This window comes from Nilaparvata lugens, chromosome 8 (assembly GCF_014356525.2).
Source record: "Nilaparvata lugens isolate BPH chromosome 8, ASM1435652v1, whole genome shotgun sequence".
NCBI lineage: Eukaryota > Metazoa > Arthropoda > Insecta > Hemiptera > Delphacidae > Nilaparvata > Nilaparvata lugens.
In genome coordinates, this window is record NC_052511.1 from 3,295,786 (window position 1) to 3,321,442 (window position 25,657).

General features: G+C 35.8%; 1 protein-coding gene across 1 annotated transcript; it reads left to right on the top strand.

Moving 5' to 3' along the window:
• Positions 1-2,694: 2,694 nt before the first annotated feature.
• Positions 2,695-20,259, top strand: LOC120352802 (protein singed-like). Its single transcript, XM_039435054.1, is given in 9 exon segments — positions 2,695-3,169; positions 15,813-15,897; positions 15,900-15,984; positions 15,986-16,029; positions 16,032-16,055; positions 16,058-16,073; positions 19,294-19,316; positions 19,319-19,438; positions 20,234-20,259. Coding segments are annotated over 9 exon segments (888 nt in total). The 5' UTR covers positions 2,695-2,704.
• Positions 20,260-25,657: the final 5,398 nt, after the last annotated feature.

Genomic DNA, 25,657 nt, shown 5'->3' on the forward strand with positions numbered 1-25,657 from the left:
TTCCTCTTCTTCTTCTTCTTCTTCTTCTTCTTCTTCTTCTTCTTCCTTCTTCACGTTCTTCTTCTTCCTTCTTCTCAACCTTTTCTCATGATGTTCCGGTGCTCTGTCTTCATCAGGAATCAGCCACATTGAGTTCCACTGGCAGCATTGGTTTTGTGGAAAGTGTGGGTATACCATTTATGAGGAACTCTGACAGTATCGAGTGAATTTCAGTGTGGTAGCCAACATCCCAGCCAAAACCATAGATCCCTTCACTTTTACGAGAGGATGCATTACCGACAACATTGTTATATAGTGCAGTTCCTGTTTTTGCCTGTCTTATTATTTAGGGTGCACTAGTATATTTCGCACCTAGAGCAGAAAATGAGATTTTTCCGGCTCGAAATCGGTTTTCAAGTCCGAGGCCGTAGGCCGAGGACTAGAAAAGATTGAGAGCTGGAAAAACATTTTTGCCCATGGTGTGAACGATATTTTTCGCCACACTACAGGTATTGCTGACAAAATAAATAAAGAATACAAAATAAAGAATACTTGTTATCATACCTTTCTCTTGATTTCAGTGGTAGAAGATTTTCAGTCAGGATTTCAGATTATTTTAAAATTTCACTTGGAATATCACGGGCGTCGTCATCTTCAAGCATTTTTGAAAATTTGGAATGCGCTAATCAACATAAATAATTGAATAAAACTGGTTGCGAAGCAAATGCTGAATTAGTTTGATTTGAAACTCGAACTGAAATCATGGCGACTTCAGCTGATGAAGAAAGTGGACACTCGCCCGATCTAGCGGATGACTTATCAACTACGGACTTCCATGACCGGCTGGAAAGATACCACTTTCTGGCCTGGACCGGAAAAGAAACCCCTTTCTGACGTCAGACGAGAGTCGTCTGCAAACAAGGTCTTTCAGATCTACGTAGGGACTGGAAAACAGCTGCTTTCTGTGCAGTGTGGCGAAAAAGTTATTTACAAAAATTGGTTCACGTCTCTTTGGAATAATTTTTGATATGTAGTTTTGTTAGGAGAAACAGTATGCATATAATGCATAGTAACAGTAGGCATAGTTTATAATGAAAAATGGAAAAGGCAATATTCACTGATTGATTTTCGTTTTCCAATGAGCTTGGTGATGTTAAAGGTATTTAGAGGTCATATCTTTTCAACGGTAGCTCGTTTCTCCAATCCGTTTGCAGATTCGGATTCCTCGCTTCAAGGAGATGACTGCATATAGGCTTGTGACGTAATTAATTAACTGTATCTTCTTCAATTTTCTATTTCTACCAAGGAAATACGATATTGGGAATATGCTTGTGCTATAATTCACTACATTGACGTCTTTTTTATGGTCCATATTTCTTTCAACAACTTTAAGAACAATTTTCTATAGTGAGGTCCAAGTTACAATGAATTCTACAAACTATGGGATATCTTCTCCCTATAGTATCGCCATAAATGATCAACACAAAATTATACTGTTATAGCTCACATGATACAGTATCAACACAATATATACAGTATCATCTGAACTTGATACACAACACCATATTTAGTTACAAAACTTCCAAGCTTTGAATAGATTCTACAAACCATGGGTATCTTCTTATGCTATCTTTTCTCTATAAATATTGCCATGAATGTTACAATATAGATCAACACAATATGATACAGTATCAACACAATATGGTACAGTATCATTCCAACTTGATTCACAACACTATAATTGGATACAAGACTTCCAAACTTTGAATGAATTCTACAAACCATGGGATATCTTCTAATGCTATCTTTTTTCTATAGTATCGCCATAAATGATACAGTATCACCTGACATGATACAGTATCAATACAATATGATACAGTATCACCTCACATGATACAGTATCAATACAATATGATTCAGTATCATTTGAACTTGATACACAACACCATATTTAGTTACAAAGCTTCCAAGCTTTGAATGAATTCTACAAACCATGGGTATATTCTTATGCTATCTTTCTCTATAGTATCGACATAAATGATACAGTATCACCTCACATGATGCAGTATCAATACAATATGATACAGTATCACCTCACATGATGTAGTATCAACACAATATGATACAGTATCACATCAACTTGATACACAACACCATAATTAGATACAAAACTTCCAAACTTTGAATGGATTCCACAAACCATGGGATATCTTCTTATGCTATCTTTTCCCTATAGTATCGACATAAATGATACAGTATCACCTCACATGATGCAGTATCAATACAATATGATACAGTATCACCTCACATGATGTAGTATCAACACAATATGATACAGTATCATCTCAACTTGATACACAACACCATAATTAGATACAACACTTACAAACTTTGAATGAATTCTACAAATCATGGGATATTTTCTAATGCTATCTTTTCTCTATAGTATCGCCATAATGATCAACACAAAATGATACAGTATTACCTCACATGATACAGTATCAACACAATATGATACAGTATCATCTGAACTTGATACACAACACCATAATTAGATACAAAACTTCCAAACTTTGAATGAATTCTACAAACTATGCGATATCTTCTTATGCTATGTTTTATCCAAGATCCCATCCGATTCCCCAACCTTTCAACCTTGTTTTTCCCCGATTTTTTTGCGATTACCAACTAATTTTGCATTTTTTTTCCACAGGAATCCGGCGCCATGAACGGTCTATCGAACGGCGGCACAAACGGCCACTCTGATCACTGCGCCGAACTGAACGGCGCATGCGCAAAGAACACCTGGACAATCGGCCTCATCAACGTGCAATTCCGGTACCTGACGGCCGAAACCTTCGGCTTCAAAATCAACGCCAACGGAACTTCCCTGAAGAAAAAACAAATATGGCGTCTGGAACCAGCTCCCAACGGAGAGATCTACCTCCGTTCGCATCTGGACAAATATTTGGCAGTGGATAGTTTCGGGAATGTGACCTGTGAGTCCGAGGATAAGGAGCCGGGGTCCAGGTTCCAGATCGTGGTCTCCGAGGATAGCTCTGGGAGGTGGGCGCTGAGGAACGTGGTGAGAGGATACTTCCTGGGTGCGTCGCAGGATAAGTTGGTGTGCACCGCTAAGGTCCCCTCGGATCCGGAGTTTTGGCTGATGCATTTGGCTGCTAGGCCTCAGGTGAGTCGAGATTATGTATTTTTTCATAATTTTCTTCAAAAATAATAGATAATTATTTGGACATATTCTTAGAACCCCAGCGAATCGATTGTTATCAATTAATTAATTGTTATAGTACACTATAAGACAATTGTTCATTTTAAAGACTATTAAGAAACATGTGCTCAAATTAAAAAATATTCAAAATTTTCAAAGAGAAATAGACAAGATCGCTCAAAACTTAATCACAATTGAAAGAGTTGATAGCACCCTATCCCGTAGAAGTATTTCATATTTGAGAAATAAACTCTATAATAAAGTTCCAAGAGGATGGTTGATAAAGAAGCCTAAAATAAAAGATTTCCATACCTGGGTGAAAGAAAATATTTTTATTCAATAATGATTTGGTTTAATATTGATTGATGTTGTATGAATCTTAAATTCAGCTTTATGTATATCTTTAATTTATTGTTATTTCTTAGAATGGAATATTTAGTTGGTTGAATGTTAATTACTGTTAGCCTATATTATAATATTGTAGGATCATTTTATATATTAATATTAATGTATAAGTGAATAAGTTATATTAAGACTCCACGTCGGCGTACAAGTTTTCTTTTGCCGACGTGTAGCACAAAGTTGTCAATTTCCTTTCAGTTGTATTCTGTATATATTTTTGTGCAATAAACGATTTGATTTGATTGATTAATTGACTTATTAGAAAATTCATGAGCGCGAAAGCAGACAGAGCCACAATTCCTTGGCTTGTGGAAATAAAAATAGTATCTTAAGTTACAAGGACGGGAAGGCCCGTTTTGCAGGCGAGAATGAAGTTTCTAGTCGAGGCGTTAGCTGAGACTAGAATTTCATTCGAGCACTGCAAAAGACATTCACGTCCAAGTAACTTACACTATTTTTTGTCATAATAATCTGTAAAAGAATAATTATTGAGAAACAGAAAACATCAACTGCTTGTGCTGACATTAACACATGCATTCTATAAAATAACCTAGTTTACAAGTTTCGAAACGAATTTTTGATTGTAGTTGACAAAACTTCTACCTGGAGCGCTAAAAGGCGGCTATATGAACAGTTTGCTGTTCCAAATTTGGAACTAGGAAACATACTGTTGAGAAAACATATGACTTTATTACAGAATAGTATACTGTAATGAGAATCTTATGTTTATTTGTTCTACAATCAGCTGTTTACCGGCTTGATTTCATGGATGTGAAAAAGCTGAACTTGAATGACTATGACAAAAAAGACATATATCGGAACTAAATTTAACTATCTATTTATATATAAAAGCGAATGGCACTCACTCACTGATTGACTGACTGACTGATTGATTCACTCACTCACTCGCAGAACTAAAAACCTACCGGACCAAAAAAGTTCAAATTTGGTATGTATGTTCAGTTGGCCCTTTAGAGGCGTACTAAGAATCTTTTGGCGATATTTCAACTCTAAGGGTGGTTTTTAACGGTTTAAAGCTCGTCTTTTAGCATGTATATTCTTCTTATTCCAATATCTTGAAATTTTAATTGAAATGTGCATACCATATGTTTATATAGAACTATAATCTAGAGAGAGTACCTTTTCGAAACAGTTGTTCTGGTAACTAAATTAAAAATTTTGTCAGGTTGGCATTAAGTTGAGGTCTACATGCAGGCGAGCGAAGTGAGCCCGCTGATCTCATTTTTGGACGATCCAGTCGGGGGTCCAGGGGCGGAGCCCCCTGGCTAGACGGATATGGCGAGCGAAGCGAGCTGACGGCTAGTAAACATATAAAATTTACTAAAATCGCACAACAATTAATAGGGAAACCATCACCGACAGAAAGACGATGTTATCAATAAAAACAATTAAAAGAAGACAACAGCTCTCAGATGAATTGAGAAAGAGAGATCTGACAAAATTAAAAGGACTGGGAAGAAAGAAGAGATTGAAGCGAACAAACAAAGATAGAGGACTACCAGATACTATTGATCCTATGTAGTCATAAAATCAATTCAATTTAATAGATAATCAGTGATTTATAGATGATAAACTATAATAAATAATAGACGAGGATAGCAACATCAATGTTAATCAAATACTGCCATTATAACGTGGGATCTCACTATAGAACAACGTTTGAATTATAGAATACAGCTAGTAGATCTCTAGTTCTTTCACTACGAATGTTCCTTGCATATATCACATTCTACAATCTAACTGATGGCAATCTAACTGACAAAGATTACGAGCCAATCCTAGCTTCGCTTGGGAATTGGTCGCTCAATTACATTTGAAACACAGACAATTTCTGATGTTTTCGCCTGCGAATTGTGAAATTTATGAAGCCGACACAGGTCAGTTAGGCTGGATGTGAGGCCGGAAACTGAAAATAACTGCCAAGAATCTCAGGACTGTTGCCAACTTCATTACTATCTTGCGAATTCCATCGCGAAAAAAATCTGGTGTGGCGCACTCACACAACTTTCCTTGCCGTTATGAAAATTGATCACCTGACGCTAGTGTTCCCGCGCATCTCAAGTCTACTATTCAAATATTTGAGCCAGCTGGTGACAGGGCAATACGCTGAAGACACACATGAGTCTGCTATCTCTTCATAGTGAATGATTTAATAGATCAACAATAATTGCAATTGATATAATCACATTTTCTCGAATTTAAAGCTTATTTTCAATTTAGGTGAAAATGTTACTGAACATTTATTGTAGAGATTTTTATGCTTAATCTACTCCACTTGATTTTTTTTGTTTCATCTGAAGCCTGATAATTGGAATGAATCTATCTGCATTGATGGGGCGGAGCTCCTGAAATTTTTACAGATATGGACTTGTGGCAGTTGATAGAGCTTATCGATGACTATTTTAGGTATGAATTTTATCAAAATCGTTGGAGCCGTTTCCGAGAAAATCACGAGAAACCCTGTTTTTGACAACATTTTCGCCATTTTAACCGCCATCTTGAATTGCATTTGATAGAAATTGTTCGTGTCGGATCCTTATAGTGATAGGACCTTAAGTTCCAATTTTCAAGTCATTCCGTTAATTGGGAGATGAGATATCGTGTACACAGACGCCATACACTCATACACACACACACACACCACACACACAAACACACACACCACACATACAGACCAATACCCAAAAAACCGTTTTTTGGACTCAGGGGTCCTTGAAACGTATAGAAATTTAGAAATTGGGGTACCTTAATTTTTTCGGAAAGCAATACTTTCCTTACCTATGGTAATAGGGCAAGGAAAGTAAAAACGTTGGAATTTCAAGAAGATTCTTGGATGTCGATATTTTTTGCTAATTACTCATTAGGTTAGCAAAAAATACAATAATCGGAAAAGAAAAAACAGGCTACTGCCCAAAACCTCTTCAATTAGTCTACATTTAGTTTCAAATTAGTCTACCCAATATTATACATGGGTTATTTCCATTTGAATTTCTTCATCAAATCACAATATGAAAATATAAATTAGAATAAAACAAACAATAGATTGATAATTAAACTTTCGTAAAAATATAAAACAAACTTTAAATTCACAAAATAAAGAATCAAACCACTTAAATTTTGAGTGGTTTTATCACAAATTCTGTTCCAAATTCGAAAAAGTCCATACATAATTCAAAATCTATCCAAAATTCACTATGACTCCAACACCAAAATTGAATTTTCTCTATAAATTTGCTAGCGGAACCATAGATGAAGGATAAGTAAGTAACTATATTATTCTTGTCTCTGGCGGAACTCTAAATCTTTAGTAATAGCTCCTGACCCTTTTCTAATTACATTTTCCACTCTCTGCACCTGAAGAGAACCTAATAAACAAAACCTACTAACTAATCAACAGGAAAATATTTAAATATCATCCTATCTAATTTCAATCATTTTGAAATTCCATTATGAATAGCTCTGATTGAATTCCACGAACCCATCAATTAAGCATAGTTTCAGCAGTTGAATGAAAAAGACTAAGAAATTTGTCAAAAAACCACTGATTTATTGATAATTAGAAGACCGGTTTCGGTTATTACACCATTGTCAATCTCTGATAAACTAAAACTAAATACGAGCAGCAGAATTTATACTAGTAGGCGAGTACTGCTATTGGTCGAGGGCATGAAAGCCTGCCTTGGCCTAGCTAGACAGTCCCTCCCCCTCAAAGGTGTGACAAATGGCGGCTTAAGCAACAGAAACGCCATGATAAATAAAATTTACTTTTAGTACAAATAAGAACCAAGAAAACAAGTGTGAAAGTTTTTTTTTGACAATTTCTTACTCTTTTTCATTCAATATGAATAATTACCACAATATCAACTTCTCAACTACACAAAAAGTGAACTAGCAAAAAAAAGTTTCAGCAGTTATTTCAACGCATAAAATAATGAGGGCATCTCAGACGAAATCATCAATTAACTTGATAATTGTTGGTCATGTACTGTTTCGAACCTGTATTGAAATTGGTGTAAATTATAAGCTGTTCTCAAAGGAAAGGAGACAATCATTGGTTTAGACTATAAAAGTAAATTCGTATGGCTTTTGTTAGTGGGGAGTCCCTTGCGGGAAGGTCCCACCGCCTGAATATATAATTTAAGCCGTCAATGGGCTTACGACTGTCATACTTCAGCCGGGACCGACAGTTTAACGTGCCCATCCGATAACACGGGAGTGATCTAGTTAAAAAACCTTTGATATTAGACTATTGTGAGGGTTAGATAGGCCATTATTGTCAGTATCAATTGAATGGAAAGCTATGAAGTTATTCATAAGGAATCCTGACAGATTAACGTGAATTCAACTAAAGAAAGACTCTATAAGGACTGTCAGAATTGATTAAATAGTAGGTTTCAGTGTTATTCATAAGAAATTCTGACTGTTTTGAATGAATCTCACTGACAGTTTGAAGCAAATCTCACTATTGATAGACTCTAAAACTATAAAGACCTACAAAGTTTGTATCTCAAACTAGAAACCTTCGGTTTTTTACTTTCCTTGCCCTATTACCATAGGTAAGGAAAGTATTGCTTTCCGAAAAAAATTAAGGTACCCCAATTTCTAAATTTCTATACGTTTCAAGGTCCCCTGAGTCCAAAAAAGTGGTTTTTGGGTATTGGTCTGTATGTGTGTGTGGTGTGTGTGTGTGTGTGTGTGTGTGTGTGTGTGTGTGTGTGTGTGTTGTGTGTGTGTGTGTGTGCGTCGTGTGTGTATGTATGAGTGTGTGTGTGTGTTGTGTATGAGTATGTGCGTCTGTGTACACGATATCTCATCTCCCAATCAACGGAATGACTTGAAATTTGGAACTTAAGGTCCTTACACTGTAAGGATCCGACACGAAAAATTTCGATCAAATGCGATTCAGATGGCGGCTAAAACGGCGAAAATGTTGGAAAAAACAGGGTCTTTTGCGATTTTCTCGAAAACGGCTCCACGATTTTGATTAACTTATACCTGGAATAGTCATCGATAAGCTCTATCAACTGCCACAAGTCCCATATCTGTAGAAATTTCAGGAGCACCGCCCCATCTATGCAAAGTTAGATTTTAGATTCCCAATTATCAGGCTTCAGATACAATTTAAACAAAAAATTCCAAGTGGAACAAGATTGAGCATGAAAATCTCAACAATTAATGTTCAGTAACATTTTCACCTAAAATTGAAAATAAGCTCGAAATTCGAGAGAATGTGATTATTTCAATTGCTAACTGTTGATTCTATTAAATCATTCACTATGAAGAGATAGCAGACCTCATGTGTGTCCAGCGTTATTGTTCTGTCACCAGCTGTTTCAGATCTTATAATAGTAGATTTGATATACGCGGGAACACTCACTTCAGTTGATCAATTTTCATAACGGCAAGGAAAGTTGTGTGAGTGCGCCACACCAGATTTTTAAAGTAGGGCCCCCATTGAATATGGTGCACCCGTGCTATATAAGTATGGTAATTTTGGAGGACCATAAATTTTGATGTGTTCCATAAGTGGATAGAAGATCAAAGTAGTAGTAGAAATGCTGTTATACTTTCCTTGTAATCCTTCCTGTATTCCTGTCCTTTTCTTCTTCTTCTTCTTCTTCTTCTTCTTCTTCTTCTTCTTTTTCTTCTCTTCTTCTTCTTCTTCTTCTTCTTCTTCTTCTTCTTCTTCTTCTTCTTCTTCTAATTCCTCTTCATCATCTTTTTCCCATTCATATTCGAATTTTTCCTCAAACTAAACCCTGATACTCTTCTCCTTGTTCTTATTTTTCTCCTCCTTATTTCACCTACTTCTTCTACTTCTTCACCCATCCTTAATTCCTTAATTTTTACTATACATAATTATATCTTACCTCATTAACTGTTTCACCTTAATCTCTCTCATCATTATTTTTCCTGGTCATTAATTTCACTGACCGTTTTATTTCTTTCCCGAAATCTGTAATTATTGGAAGTTTCTTTTTTTGAATCATTAAACCCAGTTATGGCAACCTCTACAAAAGGTTATTTCCAAATTATGAAGTAGAATGCTTCTAAGAAGTAGTGATATTACCAATTTAGTTCGATACCTAGAATACTTGTGAAATACAACATGATTAATGTAAATCAAGTAGTAAAAGGTCTGGTTCCACAAAAGTCTGTTGAATTTTAACCGTGATTAAATACAATGAGAGCCAATCACAGAAGCCCTCTTCTTATAAAGGACTTCTCTTATTGATTCTCGTGGCATTTATATAGTTAAAATCCATAAGGATTTTGTGCAACCGGCCCGTGATTGAATATCATGAGAACCAATGACGGAAGCCCCCTTCTTATAAAGGACTTCTCTTATTGATTCTTGTGGAATTTAATCATAGTTAAAATCCGACAGGCTTTTGTACAACCGGGCCTAACTTTACTATCTACTGTTGAATCTTAAAATGGTATAGCACTTTAGGAACGTTAGTGTATTCTAGACAAATTCCTATGAGAGGCATTCATAAAGTCTCTTGAGGATAACAGATTATCATAGAATTTTATCATTAATTAATTTGAGAGCACTCCAATAACATCAATATTCAGTACCTAAGAAAATATTTTTTTCCTACAGTTACCTTGAAAAGTGGCCATTCCTGCACTGATTACAGAACGCAAAGATTCACTTTTCCCGCTCTAGTGCGGGAAACATTTTTCTGCACTCCAGATTTGCATGGCGACGCAAAATAGTAAGTAGGTTATATGAAGGACCAGTGCAGCAAAATCAAAATGAAGTTGGTAACAGTGCTGTGGTATTGTGTTGTGGTGCACGTTATAATAATGACAACGAGGACAGCGACACAGACATTCCGCACACCACATTCAGCACACAGCCGCCCCGCCATTCAAACACTACTACATTATTATTAAATTTTATTTATTGATAATAGAATTACACAGAAAACATTTGATGTATTTCAGGGAATTCTACCCATAATTACCCACTTTTCATATTCAATGGTAACTGTAGAAAAATTTAATGTAAAATACGTGCGCAAAGTTCCTCTGCTGCACTCAACAAACCATTCCATAAATGTTTCTTTCGGTGCAGCAAACTGTCACTTTGCGCACTAGTAGCACAAATAACTAGTCTATTAAAAATCGAATTTAATGGAAAGGAAAGTACGTACATGTTTTGGAATCGTAGAGCCTTCATCACTTGATAGACGAAAGAGGTAGAGAGGACTAACAACTCCTAACTTCCCCAAATCTATAAATCCTAAATTCGCCAAATGAAGTATAGTTACATTTCAATACATTCCAAATTACAGTAATGAGTAGACACATTGTACAGAATTGAAAAATGGATCTTGAAATCTGGTACAATATGGATAACTGGAGAGATATTTATGGCTGGAAATTGTGCAAGCGAGTTAGCAGAGAATGAAGAACAGTTGGAGAAGAAGATCGCGATAAAGAAAGAGATAATTATGAAGGATTACAGTTGTAAAACCATAAGCTTAACGCCCCAAAGGCTTTAGCAATAAAATAGCCATTAGCGTAAATGAGCTCTGTAAGGCGAGGGTAAGACTAAGAAGAAAATGGTGAGAAGGAGGAAAAGAAGAAGAAAAAGGAGGAGGGAAAGAAGAAGAGAAAGAAAAAGAAGAAAAATGGAGAAGAAGAAGAAGAAGAAGAAGAATAAGAACGTAAGATCCAGCTCCTTGTTGGAGCCATAATATAGTAAAGGCACTGGTAATGTATTTCTGAATATATATATTTTTTCGCCCCACTTGGATATAATGATCTGGTTTACGTGCGTCATATGGAGGCCGAAAATGATTGTTTTCTGACCAGGCCGGTAAAAGTTTTTACGGCCCTAGGGCTGTAAAATAACCTTGAAGTCAGCTGATTCTGATTTGATGTGAACGTGTTTACAAAATGTTTATCAACGGAATCAGTTTATGCTTCTAGAATTGAATAAGTAATCTGCAATAGATACTATCATTTTTTTGGATGAATAAAATACAGATATATATATATTATAACTATTCAAATTCGATTTTCAGAGTAGATAGAACTTCTAACCTAAACTTCCGAAGTCAACGACAACAAGCATTGTTGACGTTGACATTCAGATTGGCCAAATTTCAAGTGTGCTAAAACAGCTGATCGAAAAACTTTTCATTATTTGTGTTTATTATTCTAGAATCAAAACATTTATAATAATATCATCTTATTGTCATTTGGAAGAATAAAAAGTATAAACTCAACCTCTTACATAATTGACCATAATCTTTTAGGGTTTTTAGACAAATCAGAATAAAAAATAAAAATACTTGGACAATTTCCTGATATTCAGATTACCTCAGATTTGCTAGAGCTATGACCTTCCACTTTTGCTTTTGGAAGTGCTTAATAAACAATAATTCTCATATATATATATTGTTTTTTTTTCTGTATGGCGAAAAATAGCGTTCCCACCACGGCAAAAATGTGTTTTTCCCCGTCTCAACATCTTTTCTAGTCCTCGGCCTACGGCCTCGGACTTGAAAACCGATTTCGAGCCGGAAAAGTATCATTTTCGGCCCTAGGTGCGAAATATACCATTACATTCCAGCATGGAAAATGGAAATCTAAACATAAAAAAGGGTGTGGAAAGAAGTTATGAAGAAGAAGAAGAAGAAGGGAAGGGAGTGTGGTGAGGAGGTGGATGAGAAGGAGGAGGGAGATAGAAAGAATAAGATGTAGAAGGTTGAGGGGAAGAAGAAGAAGAGAAGAAGAAGAAGAGGAAGATGATCAAGGAATAGCATAAACATCAACATTTTCATATAGGTCTAGCCCTGTTTGAACCATATTACAATTAAGGCGCTGTTCTAAAAGTATAAGAAGAAGAAGAAGAAGAAGAGGAAGAAGATCATGATGATGAAAAGAAGGAGGAAAAGAACTAGGTAGTGCATGACGAGGAGTAGGAGGAGATAAAAATGAGGTAGTGGAAGGATGTGGTGAAGAAGAAGAAGAAGAAGAAGAAGGAGGTGGAGGAAGCGGAGGATAAATGCCAAGTATTTCATTCATTAGTACAAGAAGTGTAGTGTAAATTAGCCTGGAGTTGATAAGAATGAGTCCGGGCATCCAAGTATGTACTTAACTACAGTAAACAGTGTAGACTTAATTTTACGCTTTATGATTAGAGGCCTCATTATAGGCCTTTGCCCCAACTCACAAATTGCGTGATAAAGGCCACCCTTTTCATTTATCCGCATTTTAGGGGAAAGAAGTGTGCTTTGCAGTTTTTGTAACAAGGGAGTGCAAGATTACAAGGGGTTATTTTGAAAAAGGTGAAAATCTCAGCTTTAATTCAGTGGTCTGATTTTGGATAGGAAGATAAACTGATATTCTAGAATAAAATACGTGGATCTGACTTGTGGAATAGGACCAGGCCATATTGGGCGTTTTAAGGCGTTTTCAGTCGGCGTTTTATAGTCGTCAGCGCAGGAAGCTCTCCGATTGGCTGCCTGGAAAACCACCCATATGGTCTGGCCCATACACATTCTCCCGACTTTTCTCTGCTTTCAACTCAGTAAGCTTTTGATGATAGTAGCATAGTTGTTAACAACATATTATTAGCATTGTCGATACAACAACCAAAACAGCTGATATCTCGCCGACACGTCAGAACAGGACACAATTTACTCTGTTGGACAGTATTAAAGGAGGCTGTAGTTTACAACTGCGCGAGGTCTACTGTTCACAGAAGTACTAGTATTGTCATATTTGAGTATTAGATTCTGTTAATAATTCTAATTTTGATATTTATCTCAATTCTACTTCTGTTCTCATTGTTCGTATTTTCGGTTTTATACCTGAAAAATTTTCCTTCTTTTCCTCCCAGATCATTGGTAGAGTTTAGTGGGGAGGATATTTTAATATTCTTTCCGAAGAATGGACATTGATATGTCCAAAGCTCCGCCAATTTATGTAGAGGCATAACAATATAATTATCCATAGTTATTATATTATTACAAATTACTTTTTCATATCATATACTTTCATAATTATTTTCTTAGTCCTATATTATGTAAATTCATCTATAATTTTGCTGTATTGTAAGCTATTGTATATAAGTGTATAAGCCATATATATTGTAATCTACATAGATAAAGTACTCAATCAATCAATCAATCAATCAATCAATAAACCTCCGAATAGTGGAGAAGCTACGCTTACACATTATCCAATGCCTTTCTTAATCTTCATTCACTTTCTTGTGGAAATAATTTCCATTATTCTATTTCTCAAATATTCCTCACTTAAATGCTTGTTTTTCTCCAGGTAAACTTACATTCGGTCGGTCACAACCTCTAATTTTGATATATACTTCAATCTAAAAACATCACCCTGGTTTTGCCTTCAGGTAAATCTACGCACAGTCAGTCTCAAAATTGTCCTTCATTTTAACATGCTGACCACTCAGTTTTCCAATCATACATTCGTTGTATTATTAATTCAATCTTAAAATTCCGAATTTATTTTTCTGTTCAAGTTCATTAATTGTCGTTATTTGTCATAACTTGATCTCTCCTCCAATAACTGTAATCCCAAACGATCGAAAGTGATAGGATCCCTCGATCGAGCCGAAGATTCATTTTCCTCCACCTACTGTCCAAAGTACTTACTGTACTCCCTGAAACCTAATACTAAAGTGTCACTTTTTCGTCTCGGTAGTAAAAAACAGAAAAACTCCCTAGGGAGTAAAAGTGACTCCATTTAAATAACATGGGAAGCATCTCTATTTAAAAACTTACATTATAACAGGTCTAGAAGGTCTCAGCTCAGAAAAGCATAAGAGGTGTCTGTCATTGAGTCAACTGAATTCAATACCACAACCAAAAATTTGATCAACTCATGAAATATATGTTTGTATGATATACTTCTTAATATTAGTAGACGATAAAAATTTATACAATTTTTAAAATATCTTATTCTATTCAAAATACCAGCCAACAAATATTTTTGATCTGCATTCAAATCTGAACCGCGTGATCTGGAGTCAGCCATTTTGGTAACACCCAGCTGATATAATTGTGACAACTTTTGCTAGATAGCGCAATCGGCAGTGCCAATCAGACGGCCGCTGTTTAGGTTTTAGATTTTAGGTTATGTTGTTAGGAAACATTGTCACCAATACGTAGTTATTAAAATGATTTTATTTGCAGTTTCTATAAAAAAATGTAGATGGAGGAAAAATGTTGTGTACATCACGAGTGAAAATACTTTTTCTCCCTCAGGAAAATTGTTGCCCTCGGCTTCGCCTCGGGCTTCAAACTTTTCCCTCAGGGAAAAAAGTCGTACTTTTCACTCTAGATATACAATAACTATTTCTCCCTCAGGAAAATTGCTGCCCTCGGCTTTGCCTCGGGCTTCAAACTTTTTCCCCCCGGGAGAAAAAGTCGTACTTTTCACTCTAATATACAAATAACTATTTCCCATTTGGGAACCTATCACTTTCGATCGTTTGGGACTCTCAACACTTTCGGCTCAATGCGACAAACAACGTTCCCTGTGGATTGGGAAAACTCTTTAAAGTTTTCGGTCATTTGGGACTCGGCTGAATGAGAAAGTTCCAGTTTCAATATTTCATTAATTATTCATTAAAGAATTAATTTATTTCTGAAACTTAAATTTATATCAGATTTATTCAAATAAACTGAAATTTATTACTGAGAATTAATGGAATATTGAAACTGGAACGTTCTCATTCAGCCGAATCCCAAATGACCGAAAACTTTGAAGAGTTTTCCTAATCGACAGAAAACGTTGTTTGTCGCATTGATCCCAAACGACCGAAACGCCAAGTCCCAAACGCTAAATCCCAAACCTGCGCTAAGTGTGTATCATCATAGAGAATCATTAGCGTAAGTAGATATCCCATGGTATACGGAATTTATGTTGCAACTTTTACTGTTATCTCAAGCCGATTATTGTCAATTTTTATTGTTTTGTTGGGGTGAGAGTGTATGAACGGCACAATTTGAGAGACTACCAGAGTCACAAGCTGCATGGGAAAGAACTATGTGAACTATCGGCTTGGGATAACAGTAAAAGTTGCGACATAAACGCCCTATACCATGGGATGTCTACTTACGCTATCGTTTCTCTATGGTATCATGCTTCAATTTGCAAAACATAACAAGCTTTGTGTTTCTCTGTTCAGGTGAACCTGCGCTCAGTCGGTCGCAAGCGGTTCGCGCACCTGTCAGAGAGCTTGGAATAACCAGTGGACGCGAACATCCCCTGGGGCGAGACACCCTGTTCACCCTGGAGTGTCGCCTGGACGAGGGCGGCAAGTACGCTCTGCACACTTGCAACAACAGTTCCTCTCGAGGAGGGCAAACTGGTCAGCGAGTGTAATCCCAACTGCCTCTACAGCGCCGATATCATGGAGGCCAGCTGGCGCTCAGGATCGTGCTGGAGCGTAAGTATTCCGAAATTGATTTGATAATATTTATTGACTGAGCGAAGTGAGGTCTAAGATTCAAGTCGATGGTTTGGCATTTCTCATAAATGTTTATATGTTTTCGCCCCATTTGGATGTAATGAGCTGGTTTTCGTGCGTCATATGGAGGCCGAAAATGATTGTTTTCTGACCAGCCGGTAAAAGTTTTACGGCCCTAGGGCAGTAAAATAATCTTGAAGTCAGTGATTCTGATTTGATGTGAACGTGTTTACAAAATGGTTTATGAAACGGAATCAGTTTATGCTTCTAGAATTGAATAGGTATTCTGCAATAAGATACTATCATTTTATTTGGATGAATAAAACACAGATAAGATATATATTATAAACTATTCAAATTCGATTTTCAGAGTAGGATAGAACTTCTAACCTAAACTTCCGAAGTCAACGACAACAGCTAACAAGCATTGTTGACGTTGACATTCAATTGGCCAAATTTCAAGTGTGCTGAAACAGCTGATCAAAAAACTTTTCATTGTTTGTGTTTATAATTCAAGAATCAAAACATTTATAATAATATCATCTTATTGTCATTTGAAAGAATAAAAAGTATAAACTCAACCTCTTACATAATTGACATAATCTTTTAGGTTATTTAGACAAATCAGAATAAAAAATAAAAATACTTGGACAATTTCCTGATATTCAGATTACCTCAGATTTGCTAGAGCTATGACCTTCCTGTTTTGCTTTCGGAAGTGCTTAATAAACAATTATTCTCATATTTATAATGTTTATTTTTCTTTGTGGCGAAAAATAACGTTCTTACCAAGGGCAAAATTTTTTTTTGTTTTCCGGCTCTCAATCTTTTCTAACCCTCGCCTACGGCCTCGGACTTGAAAATCGATTTCGAGCCGAAAAGTCTCATTTTCTGCCCTAGGGCGAAATATACTATTATATGTTGCGCATTTACAGCAAAGCGCGGTAATAGTTTTTCATGAAATTTGACAGGTATGTTTCTTTTTTAATTGTGCCGTCAACATAGTTCCAAGGTTTTTGAAATTTTGCATTTCAAGGATAATATAAAAGGGAAAAGGAGCCTCCTTCATACGCCAATATTAGAGTAAAATCAGACTGTAGAATTATTCATAATAAATCAGCTTACAAGTGATTACGCAGATGTGGAGAAGCCAGTCTATTGCTGTATTTCCATAACGTCTATAGTTTCTATCAGGTACTTGTGGATGAGAATACTGCGTGAGGTCTACTGTTCACAGAACTACTAGTTTAAATCCATTTTAGTATATTAATAGAGCAATTTAGTACAATACGCCTCCGTGACTTTGAAATGGCATATTGGCAAGGTATGGTTCGCTGGGTAATATTTACGGCTTTGCAAAAACATCAGGCTTCAGAGACCCTAGATCCCTAGATGGAGGAAGCTCCCTACAGAGCTTTCTTGCAGGAAGCCCCCTATACACAGATATTTCTTGAAGGAAGCCCCCTATACACAGAGATTTCTTGAAGGAAGCCCCCTATACACAGAGATTACTTGAAGGAAGCCCCCTATACACGAGATTCTTTAAGGAAGCCCCCTATACACAGAGATTTCTTGAAGGAAGCCCCCTATACACGGAGATTTCTTTAAAGAAGCCCCCTATACACAGAGATCTCTTGAAGGAAGCCCCCTATACACAGAGATTTCTTGAAGGAAGTCCCCTATACAAAAGAAACTGTGTATCCAAGTTCATGATACACAAGAACGTTGCGTATCAATTGAACGGGAGTCAACAAACTGAGTCAGCTGAGCCGAGTTCACGACCAAGGTCAACCAACTCTGCGTCCTTGCTTTTTCTTTCTCTTGCACTTTCTCTCTCACAATCTTCCTCAACGCTTCGTACTTCTTCTTCTTCTTCTTCTTCTCCTTCTCTTTCCTTCTTCGTCTTCTTCTCTCTTCTTCTTCTTCTTCTTCTTCATCTTCTTCCTCCTCCTTTTCATTCTTCTCCAATTTCTCATCTTCCTTCTCCCTTATCTTCTCTTTTCAACTAATCATCTCAACTATAACAAGTTAACTTTCTCTCTCACACTCTTCCTCCACTAATTTCTCTTCTTCTTCTTCCTTCTAATTTTCCGATCTTCTCTCATTTCAGATTCTTTCTTCTTCTTCTCTTTCCATTCATCACTGTTCGTTTCTCTTTTCGTACAATTCATAAAATATCTCATTGTCCTCTCTCAGCTCCTTTTTTTTCGTGTATTTTAGCCTCTGTCTGTAAACATTGGTCAATCTATAGTGAGGTCCATGTTATAATGGTAGTGTTCAATTTGCAATGGTATTGCTATCCTTGTCTTTCATTCAACAAAGCGGATAGCGCTATCTCTTTCTCACTTCGTTCTGTTGCCAGATCGCCTTTCAACAATGTAGAATTAAAAAAATATTCCATATTGATTATGAAATAATTGAAAAATATAATTTTTTGTTTAATAAAATATAATTGATTATTTTAAACGAGAATGAACAGTTAATATTACATTAATAAACCTGTATCAGATACCGTCTAAAGACGGTATTGACAAGACAGAGGATCGGCAACGTTCCAATTTTTTTTCAAATTCAAATAATATTATATCAGCTGTGCTAATAGTGAAGTTGTGTTTCTTTTGTGGCTCAAAAATTTGCAAAATTACTCAACAATTTTCAATTTGTAGAGATTTGAATGAAATATTTTTGTTTTTAATCAGTTTTTATTTATCAAAATTCAAAATGTTTAGTCATCAGTTTTGAAGTGGAAATTGGACTTTTTGAAGTGAAAGTGAAATCTTAACCTTATTCTTTTTTGAAACTTTTATTCGTAAAAATTTGGGAGAAGACACAGTTTTTGGCTATGCCTGTTGTCTTCTCCCAATCATAGTATATTTATTGTAATTATGATTTGTAATTGTCAATGACATAAATAAATAAATAAATCTTGATTCATTCAAGAAAAAAAACACAGCAGCAGAGAAATGCATAGATGCAGAGTTATATGCATAATGAATATTCCCCACAAAGACACCAAGTCTGGGTGTGATGAATGAGTTCTGTGAATATGCTATCTTTCTTCACTGCCATTATAACGTGGACCTCACAATAAGTTATTGTATTTTGAGTTGTTATTTCCATTCATTTAACACGTTTTTTCCGAGTTATACTTCTTGAGTTGTTTTTTTTTTCGCTAATATATTTGTTTAATTTATTGCAGATATCTGTCACCGATTGGCTCCAAGCGGTTCTGAAGAGTCGTTCAAACTCAGTGACCAAAGACGAACTGTTCACTCTGGAGGATTCACTGCCTCAGGCCTCATTTGTGGCCGCTCTCAACGCAAGATATGTTTCTGTCAAACAAGGTCAGCAAATTAATTTTTGGACTATTTTTGACTAACCTTATCAAATTTGGGAGAGGAATAGCACAAGGTTACCTTAGTTCTCTCCTTATCATTTTTGATGATGTACTCTTGTTGTATGAATTAAAAGGATACATCTGAAAAAATACCCGAAGATCTGCAACTGCAAATATTGAATAAATTCAATGAATAAAACCAGAGCAAATGCTCATGAGCAAGAGCATGGAGCATAAGGTTTTGCTCATGAGCAAAAATTAGAAGCAAAAGCATTTGCTCATTTTTATATGAATAAGCTTTACCTTATACTCTTACCTTATGCTCCTGAACTCTGGAACAAATGCTCACGTATTTTAAAGATTTTTCATCAGCTGATACGCTTTTGTAGTCTTACTTTGTTTTTACAGCTCACCGAAGCGCTAAATATGCAAGTAAGGTGCACCGCTTGTGTTTGCGTCGTCTGCTCTGTTTCTATTTATGAATAGAGTTTTAGGTTAGTTGAGTTTGAATTTGAAATAATAGCGTGAAAAAATGTCATTTCTATAATAATCTTCAGCATATTCTTATAATATCAATAGCCTTCTTCTAATCGTCTACACTCTCATATCTTAAATGCCTATTTCCTATTTTGTGATGGCTATCTTTATATCAGTAGATGTCTTTTGTATTTATTCTTTTGTAGGAATAATAGTGATATATATCATGGTTGAATCTAAAAAGAGTTTTATAAGTTCTCCACTATTGGTTGTCATGGCTATCTTATATCAGGTAAACCGATCTTTTGTATTTATTCTTTTGTAGGAATAATGGTGATATATCACGGTTGAATCTAAAAGAGTTTTATAAATTCTCAACTATTGGTTGTGATCGTATCTAGTTTCCTCTTCCACATACGAATTAGTTGAGCTATTTTACTATGAGCAAAAGGTGATAAGCTGCTCTAGACTAGACTCACCTTTTTTGAAGCATTTGTTTCAAAAGTTGAGCAAATGCTCTAGTTTATTCATACAATTTTGAGTTTAAGCTTTTACTTATGAGCAAATGCTCAAACTATTTTTTTGATGAGCATGAGCAAAAGGTTTTGCTCACGTTTATTCATAGAAAATGAAGCAAATGCTCCATATTCTAGAAGTATAAGCAAATGCTCAACTTTATTCATTAAGAATACTAGTGAAGAAGAATAAAGAAGATTTATGAGAGAGGTAGTGGATGTAATTTTATTTATTAATATCCTTAACATAGCTTCATATGGTTGATAGTATTGTGGCTGTCAATATTCGTGAATTAAACAGTATAAAAAACGTAACGCAGTTTCTTGAAGTGTCACCCGGCAAACCAATTTATAAGACGTTGTCACGTCAAAATCCAAATACTATGTTAATCACTCCGAAGACTTCTGCTACTGCAAATATTGATAACAGGGTAAACAGCTAGATGGAAATTCGTTTAATCATAATTCATTAGCACTCGAATAATTGCAATATCTCAGTGACTTCCATCAGCAATATTCGTGATGTTATCGATTTGAAGTCTGTTGATTGCCTGAGATTGATCTGGTTCATGAACAAATCTAGAGTCTACTCTAGAAGACCTCCGGTTTTTTTTGTAATATTTGAAAAACCGTAGAATAACCTCAAAAGTATCTTTGAAGATACAGCAACTCATGTTCCTACTTTTTCGCCTACTGAAGTTCCCAACAACAAAGTTCAATTCAAAAATCTAAGCACTTAAATCACATAATTAATTGATCTAAGATAATTCAAGCACTGGATCAGTGCTTATCGCATAGGTACAATCCTGGATTTGCTGGTATACATATTGCCAAATGCGTACAATTCTCTAGTCTTGCTGAAGAAAATGTTACAAAATACGTACATTCTGTAGATTTGCTGGTATAAATATTGGCCAAATACGTTCAAATGCGTACAATTCTCTAGTTTTGCTGGTGGAAAGGTTGCAAAATACGTACAACTCTGTAGATTTTTGGGGTATAAATGTTGCAAAATACGTCCAAATGCGTACAATCCTCTAGTTTTGCTGGTGAAAAGGTTGCAAAATACATACAATCCTGTAGATTTGCTGGTATAAATGTTGCAAAATACATTCAAATGCGTACAACCCTCTAGTTTTGCTGGAGGAAAATGTTACAAAATACGTATAATTCTGTAGATTTTCTGGTATAAATGTTGCAAAATACGTTCAAATGTGTACAATCCTCTAGTTTTGCTGGAGAAGATGTTACAAAATACGTACAACTCTGTAGATTTGCTGGTAAAAATGTTAAGGAATTCGCACAATTCTCTTTTTTTCTGTATTTAATTCGATAAGCAACATGTTTACATTAATATTAGGCATGTATGTGAAGGTTTCATTTATTAAGAATGAGTCATGAATTTTGATAGGAGTGATGCCTGATGTTTTACTTAGATCAGTCAATCTATACGGGTTTGCTGGTGTTAGGAACAGCATTAATTCATACAAAAAGTACATTATAAAAATTATAGGGAGAGAAAAAATAAGGTAGCCTTGTGCCATTTCTCTCCCAAATTTATATAAGGTTACACATAGTCCAAAATAGGTTAAGTCTTGTAGTTGCTCACTTCACAAAATTTTCACAATGTAAATTTTTAAATTTAGATGTTTTAAAACCAAACATAGGAATATATTTCACATTATTATCACTAAAATAATAAATATTCACATTTTAAAGAACTCTAGATTTCGCTGGTAGAAATGTTGCAAATTATTTTTCCTAGCACTAAATTCCGTTACTCCAACTCAAACTTGAGATGGACAGATGTGTGTTCGACCAAGCATTGAAGAACAAAAGTAGACATCAGGCACACTCCAGTCGTCAGTCACCCTCTCTTACTTCCATTTCCGGTTTCATTATTATTCCTTCTTCTCTTCTTCTTCTCATTCTTCTCTCCTCCTTCTCCTCATCACACTCACTCTCATCTTCTTCTTCTTCCACTACTACTGCTTCTTGTTTTTATTCTTTTTCTTCTTCTCTGTCTTCGTCTCTCTCCTCACATTTACTTTCCAATTATTATTTCCAATTCCCCCCAGTTGTTTTCTTGTTCAGCACCCCCCATTGAGGTGAGGGTTATTCCTTACATACATTCATTCACCACCCTACACCGTGTTTTCTTTCAATCTCCCTATTATTTTTTCTACTACTTCTCCTTCTCCTCCTCTTATTCTTTATCTTCTCCTCACTTTTTATTTCTCCCCGTAATTAGATCATGGCTTGAAGGTGACACATGCTAGACATAGTTAGCTATATATATTTGACACGCGTCAGAAGTTTTATGAATGACTCCTTGGGGTGGTAAAAGGAAGTTCAAAGTTCTACAACTCCTCTCTCTTCTGTATTGCTTTTGAACAATATGTAGCATTGATAAAAATAAGAAAGGAATAAAAGAAAAAGGATGAACTTTGAAGAAGGAAATGTCATGGAAAAAATGAGGAGGGATGAACAATAAAGAAGAAAAGTATTTTCTGGTCGAAGTAGAAATATATAAATATTATTAATATATATATAATATAATATTATATTATATTATATTATAAATATTATAATATAAATTTTTTTTTTTGGACTCATCCTGTCGTCAAGTGCAGTAGGAGTATACTTTAAAGTCTCTTCTTGTTTTGAAAAAATTTTGATATTTGTTTGAATCGTCTTGTAGAAATGGTTGAAGCCTTTCACATATATTGAATTATTTTTGAGAATTATCGTAGAGTCACTATTCGATCACTCCAATTCGAACAATTTTTTCATAGCGTTAAAACGTTTGGAGCGTGTAGACGTACCTTCAACGCAATATACTTTCGTTAATGATATGAGGGTGGGACTACCCCATGCATTAAGTGCACCCTCCCCTTTGTTATGTGAGGATTAGGGGTGCTGACTGCTGACCCACCCCAACAGTTATTCATATAGGTTTGGTCATGACACAGCAGAAAATTCTTACAAAATCAGAGTACTTTCTGTACACTCGTTTTACACTAATGGTTCACAATCAGCACCAATGACTCAGTTGTCAATTTTTTCACCTTCCACTGTTATCTTTTCCATTTATATTTTTATTCCTCCTCTCCTCATCTTCTTCCACCACCACCTCTTCTTCCCACTACTCTCCTCATCATCATCATCATCATCATCATCATCTCATCATCATCATCATCATCATCATCATCATCATCATCATCATCATCTCATCATCATCATCATCATCATCATTCATCATATCATCATCATCATCATCATTTCTTCTTCTTCTTCTTCTTCTCTTCTTCTCTTCTTCTTCTTCTTCTCTCTTCTTCTCCTTCTCCTCATCTCCTCCTCCTCCTCCTCCTCCTCTCCTCCTCCTCCTCCTCCTCCCTCCTCCTCCTCCCTCCTTCTTCAACATTTTTTCTGAACACAGTTATCTATATATAAAAAGCGAAATGGCACTCACTCACTCACTGACTGACTGACTGACTGACTCACTCACTCACTCACTCACTCGCAGAACTAAAAATCTACCGGACCAAAAACGTTCAAATTTGGTAGGTATGTTCAGTTGGCCCTTTAGAGGCGCACTAACAAATCTTTTGGCAATAGTTTAACTCTAAGGGTGGTTTTTAAGGGTTCAAAATTCGTCTTTTAGCATGTATATTTTTCTTATTCTCTTAATTATAATTTAAAAATGTCCATACCATATATGTCGATATAGAACTATAATCTAGAGAGAGTACCTCTTCGAAACAGTTGTTAACTGGTAACTAAATTAATAATTTTGTCAGGTTGGCATTAAGTTGAGTTGACTTTGTTAGGTTGGCACCAAGTGAAGATTGAAATGCATTTATCGCTGAAAAATTGATTGGGCATTGCTACTTCAACCACAGCTATTCCTGGGAATATTATATTACTAGCCGTCAGACTCGCTTCGCTCGCCATATCCGTTTAGCCAGACGTTTATTCTGGACTTCCGACTGGATCGTCCTAACATATGATAAAAATGCTCAAATGAAAAATGCAGGCGAGCGAAGCGAGCCTTCTGATCTCATTCTTGGACGATTCAGTCGGGGGTCCTGGTTAGACGGATACGGCGAGCGAAGCGAGCCTGACGGCTAGTTAGGTATAATGTTGTCAAGCCGAAACAAATGAGAGTTGAGTAACAAGAAACTTGTCCAATCATAAGCCAACCAATGACAGAGCAGTGATTTCCTTGTCATCGCGACAGCCAATGCTAATTGAGCGAAGAAGAAAATTGAACCAATCAGAAATCAACCAATGAGAAAGCTCGAGTTTTGTCGTTTCAACAACAGCAACTGCTATTGAAGTGACAGAGGAGATATTTGGTTTTTCACAGTTCTGATTTGACTGACGTTCCAACATTAGCCACTGGATTTCAAGAGTATTGAAACAATCTCAATTTAAACCAATGAACTCCTATACCTATTTCCATTTGTTTCTATACCTTATTTTCCTTCTCCTATTGTTTTTACAACCAATCGAGGAGCAAACTGATGCGCGAAGCGAGATAAAAAGTAAAATAGAAGAAGAAAGAAAGTGAAAGCAATAATAGGAATACTCTTCTCTTCCTATTTCCGTAGGTAAGCATTGGGTGCTATCAGTCTGCCATCTCATTCGTAAAAATGTGTTTTTTACCTTCTTTTCAGTGTCATTTGCTTTGCAATTTCCAATTTGATCTCTCTCTCCCTCTCCCATACCACAGCAGTTCTCTCATCTCTTTGTCTGCCAATTTTCCGTAGTTTGGCGATGAAGTTGTCTGTTTTTCACTTGGCAGTGACAGAAAAACGTGGAAAAAAGATAAAGAAGAAGAAGAAGAAGAAGAAAACTCAGAAGAAGAAGAAGAAAACTTAGAAGAAGAAGAAGAAGAAGAAGAAGAACAAGAACAAGAAGAAGAAAATCAGGGAAAATGAAGGGGAAACGGACGGAAAAAAGAGGGAAAGCGTCAAAGAGAGAGTTGGCTATAATCTTCAGCAATTCAAATTTACTTGACCTCTATGTGAGTCTGTTGTTCTCAACGTTGTATTCATAAAATAGGAACTCAGAGAATGAAAGTGCAAATTTTTAGTGAGAAAAATGAAGAACCCAATACAAAACCTATAAACTTGAGTGTTGATAGGAAATGACATTGGGTAATACGGCAAGGCAGAACATCCAAAAGGATCTCTCTGCCGATAAAAGCCATAAGAGTAAAAAAATAAATA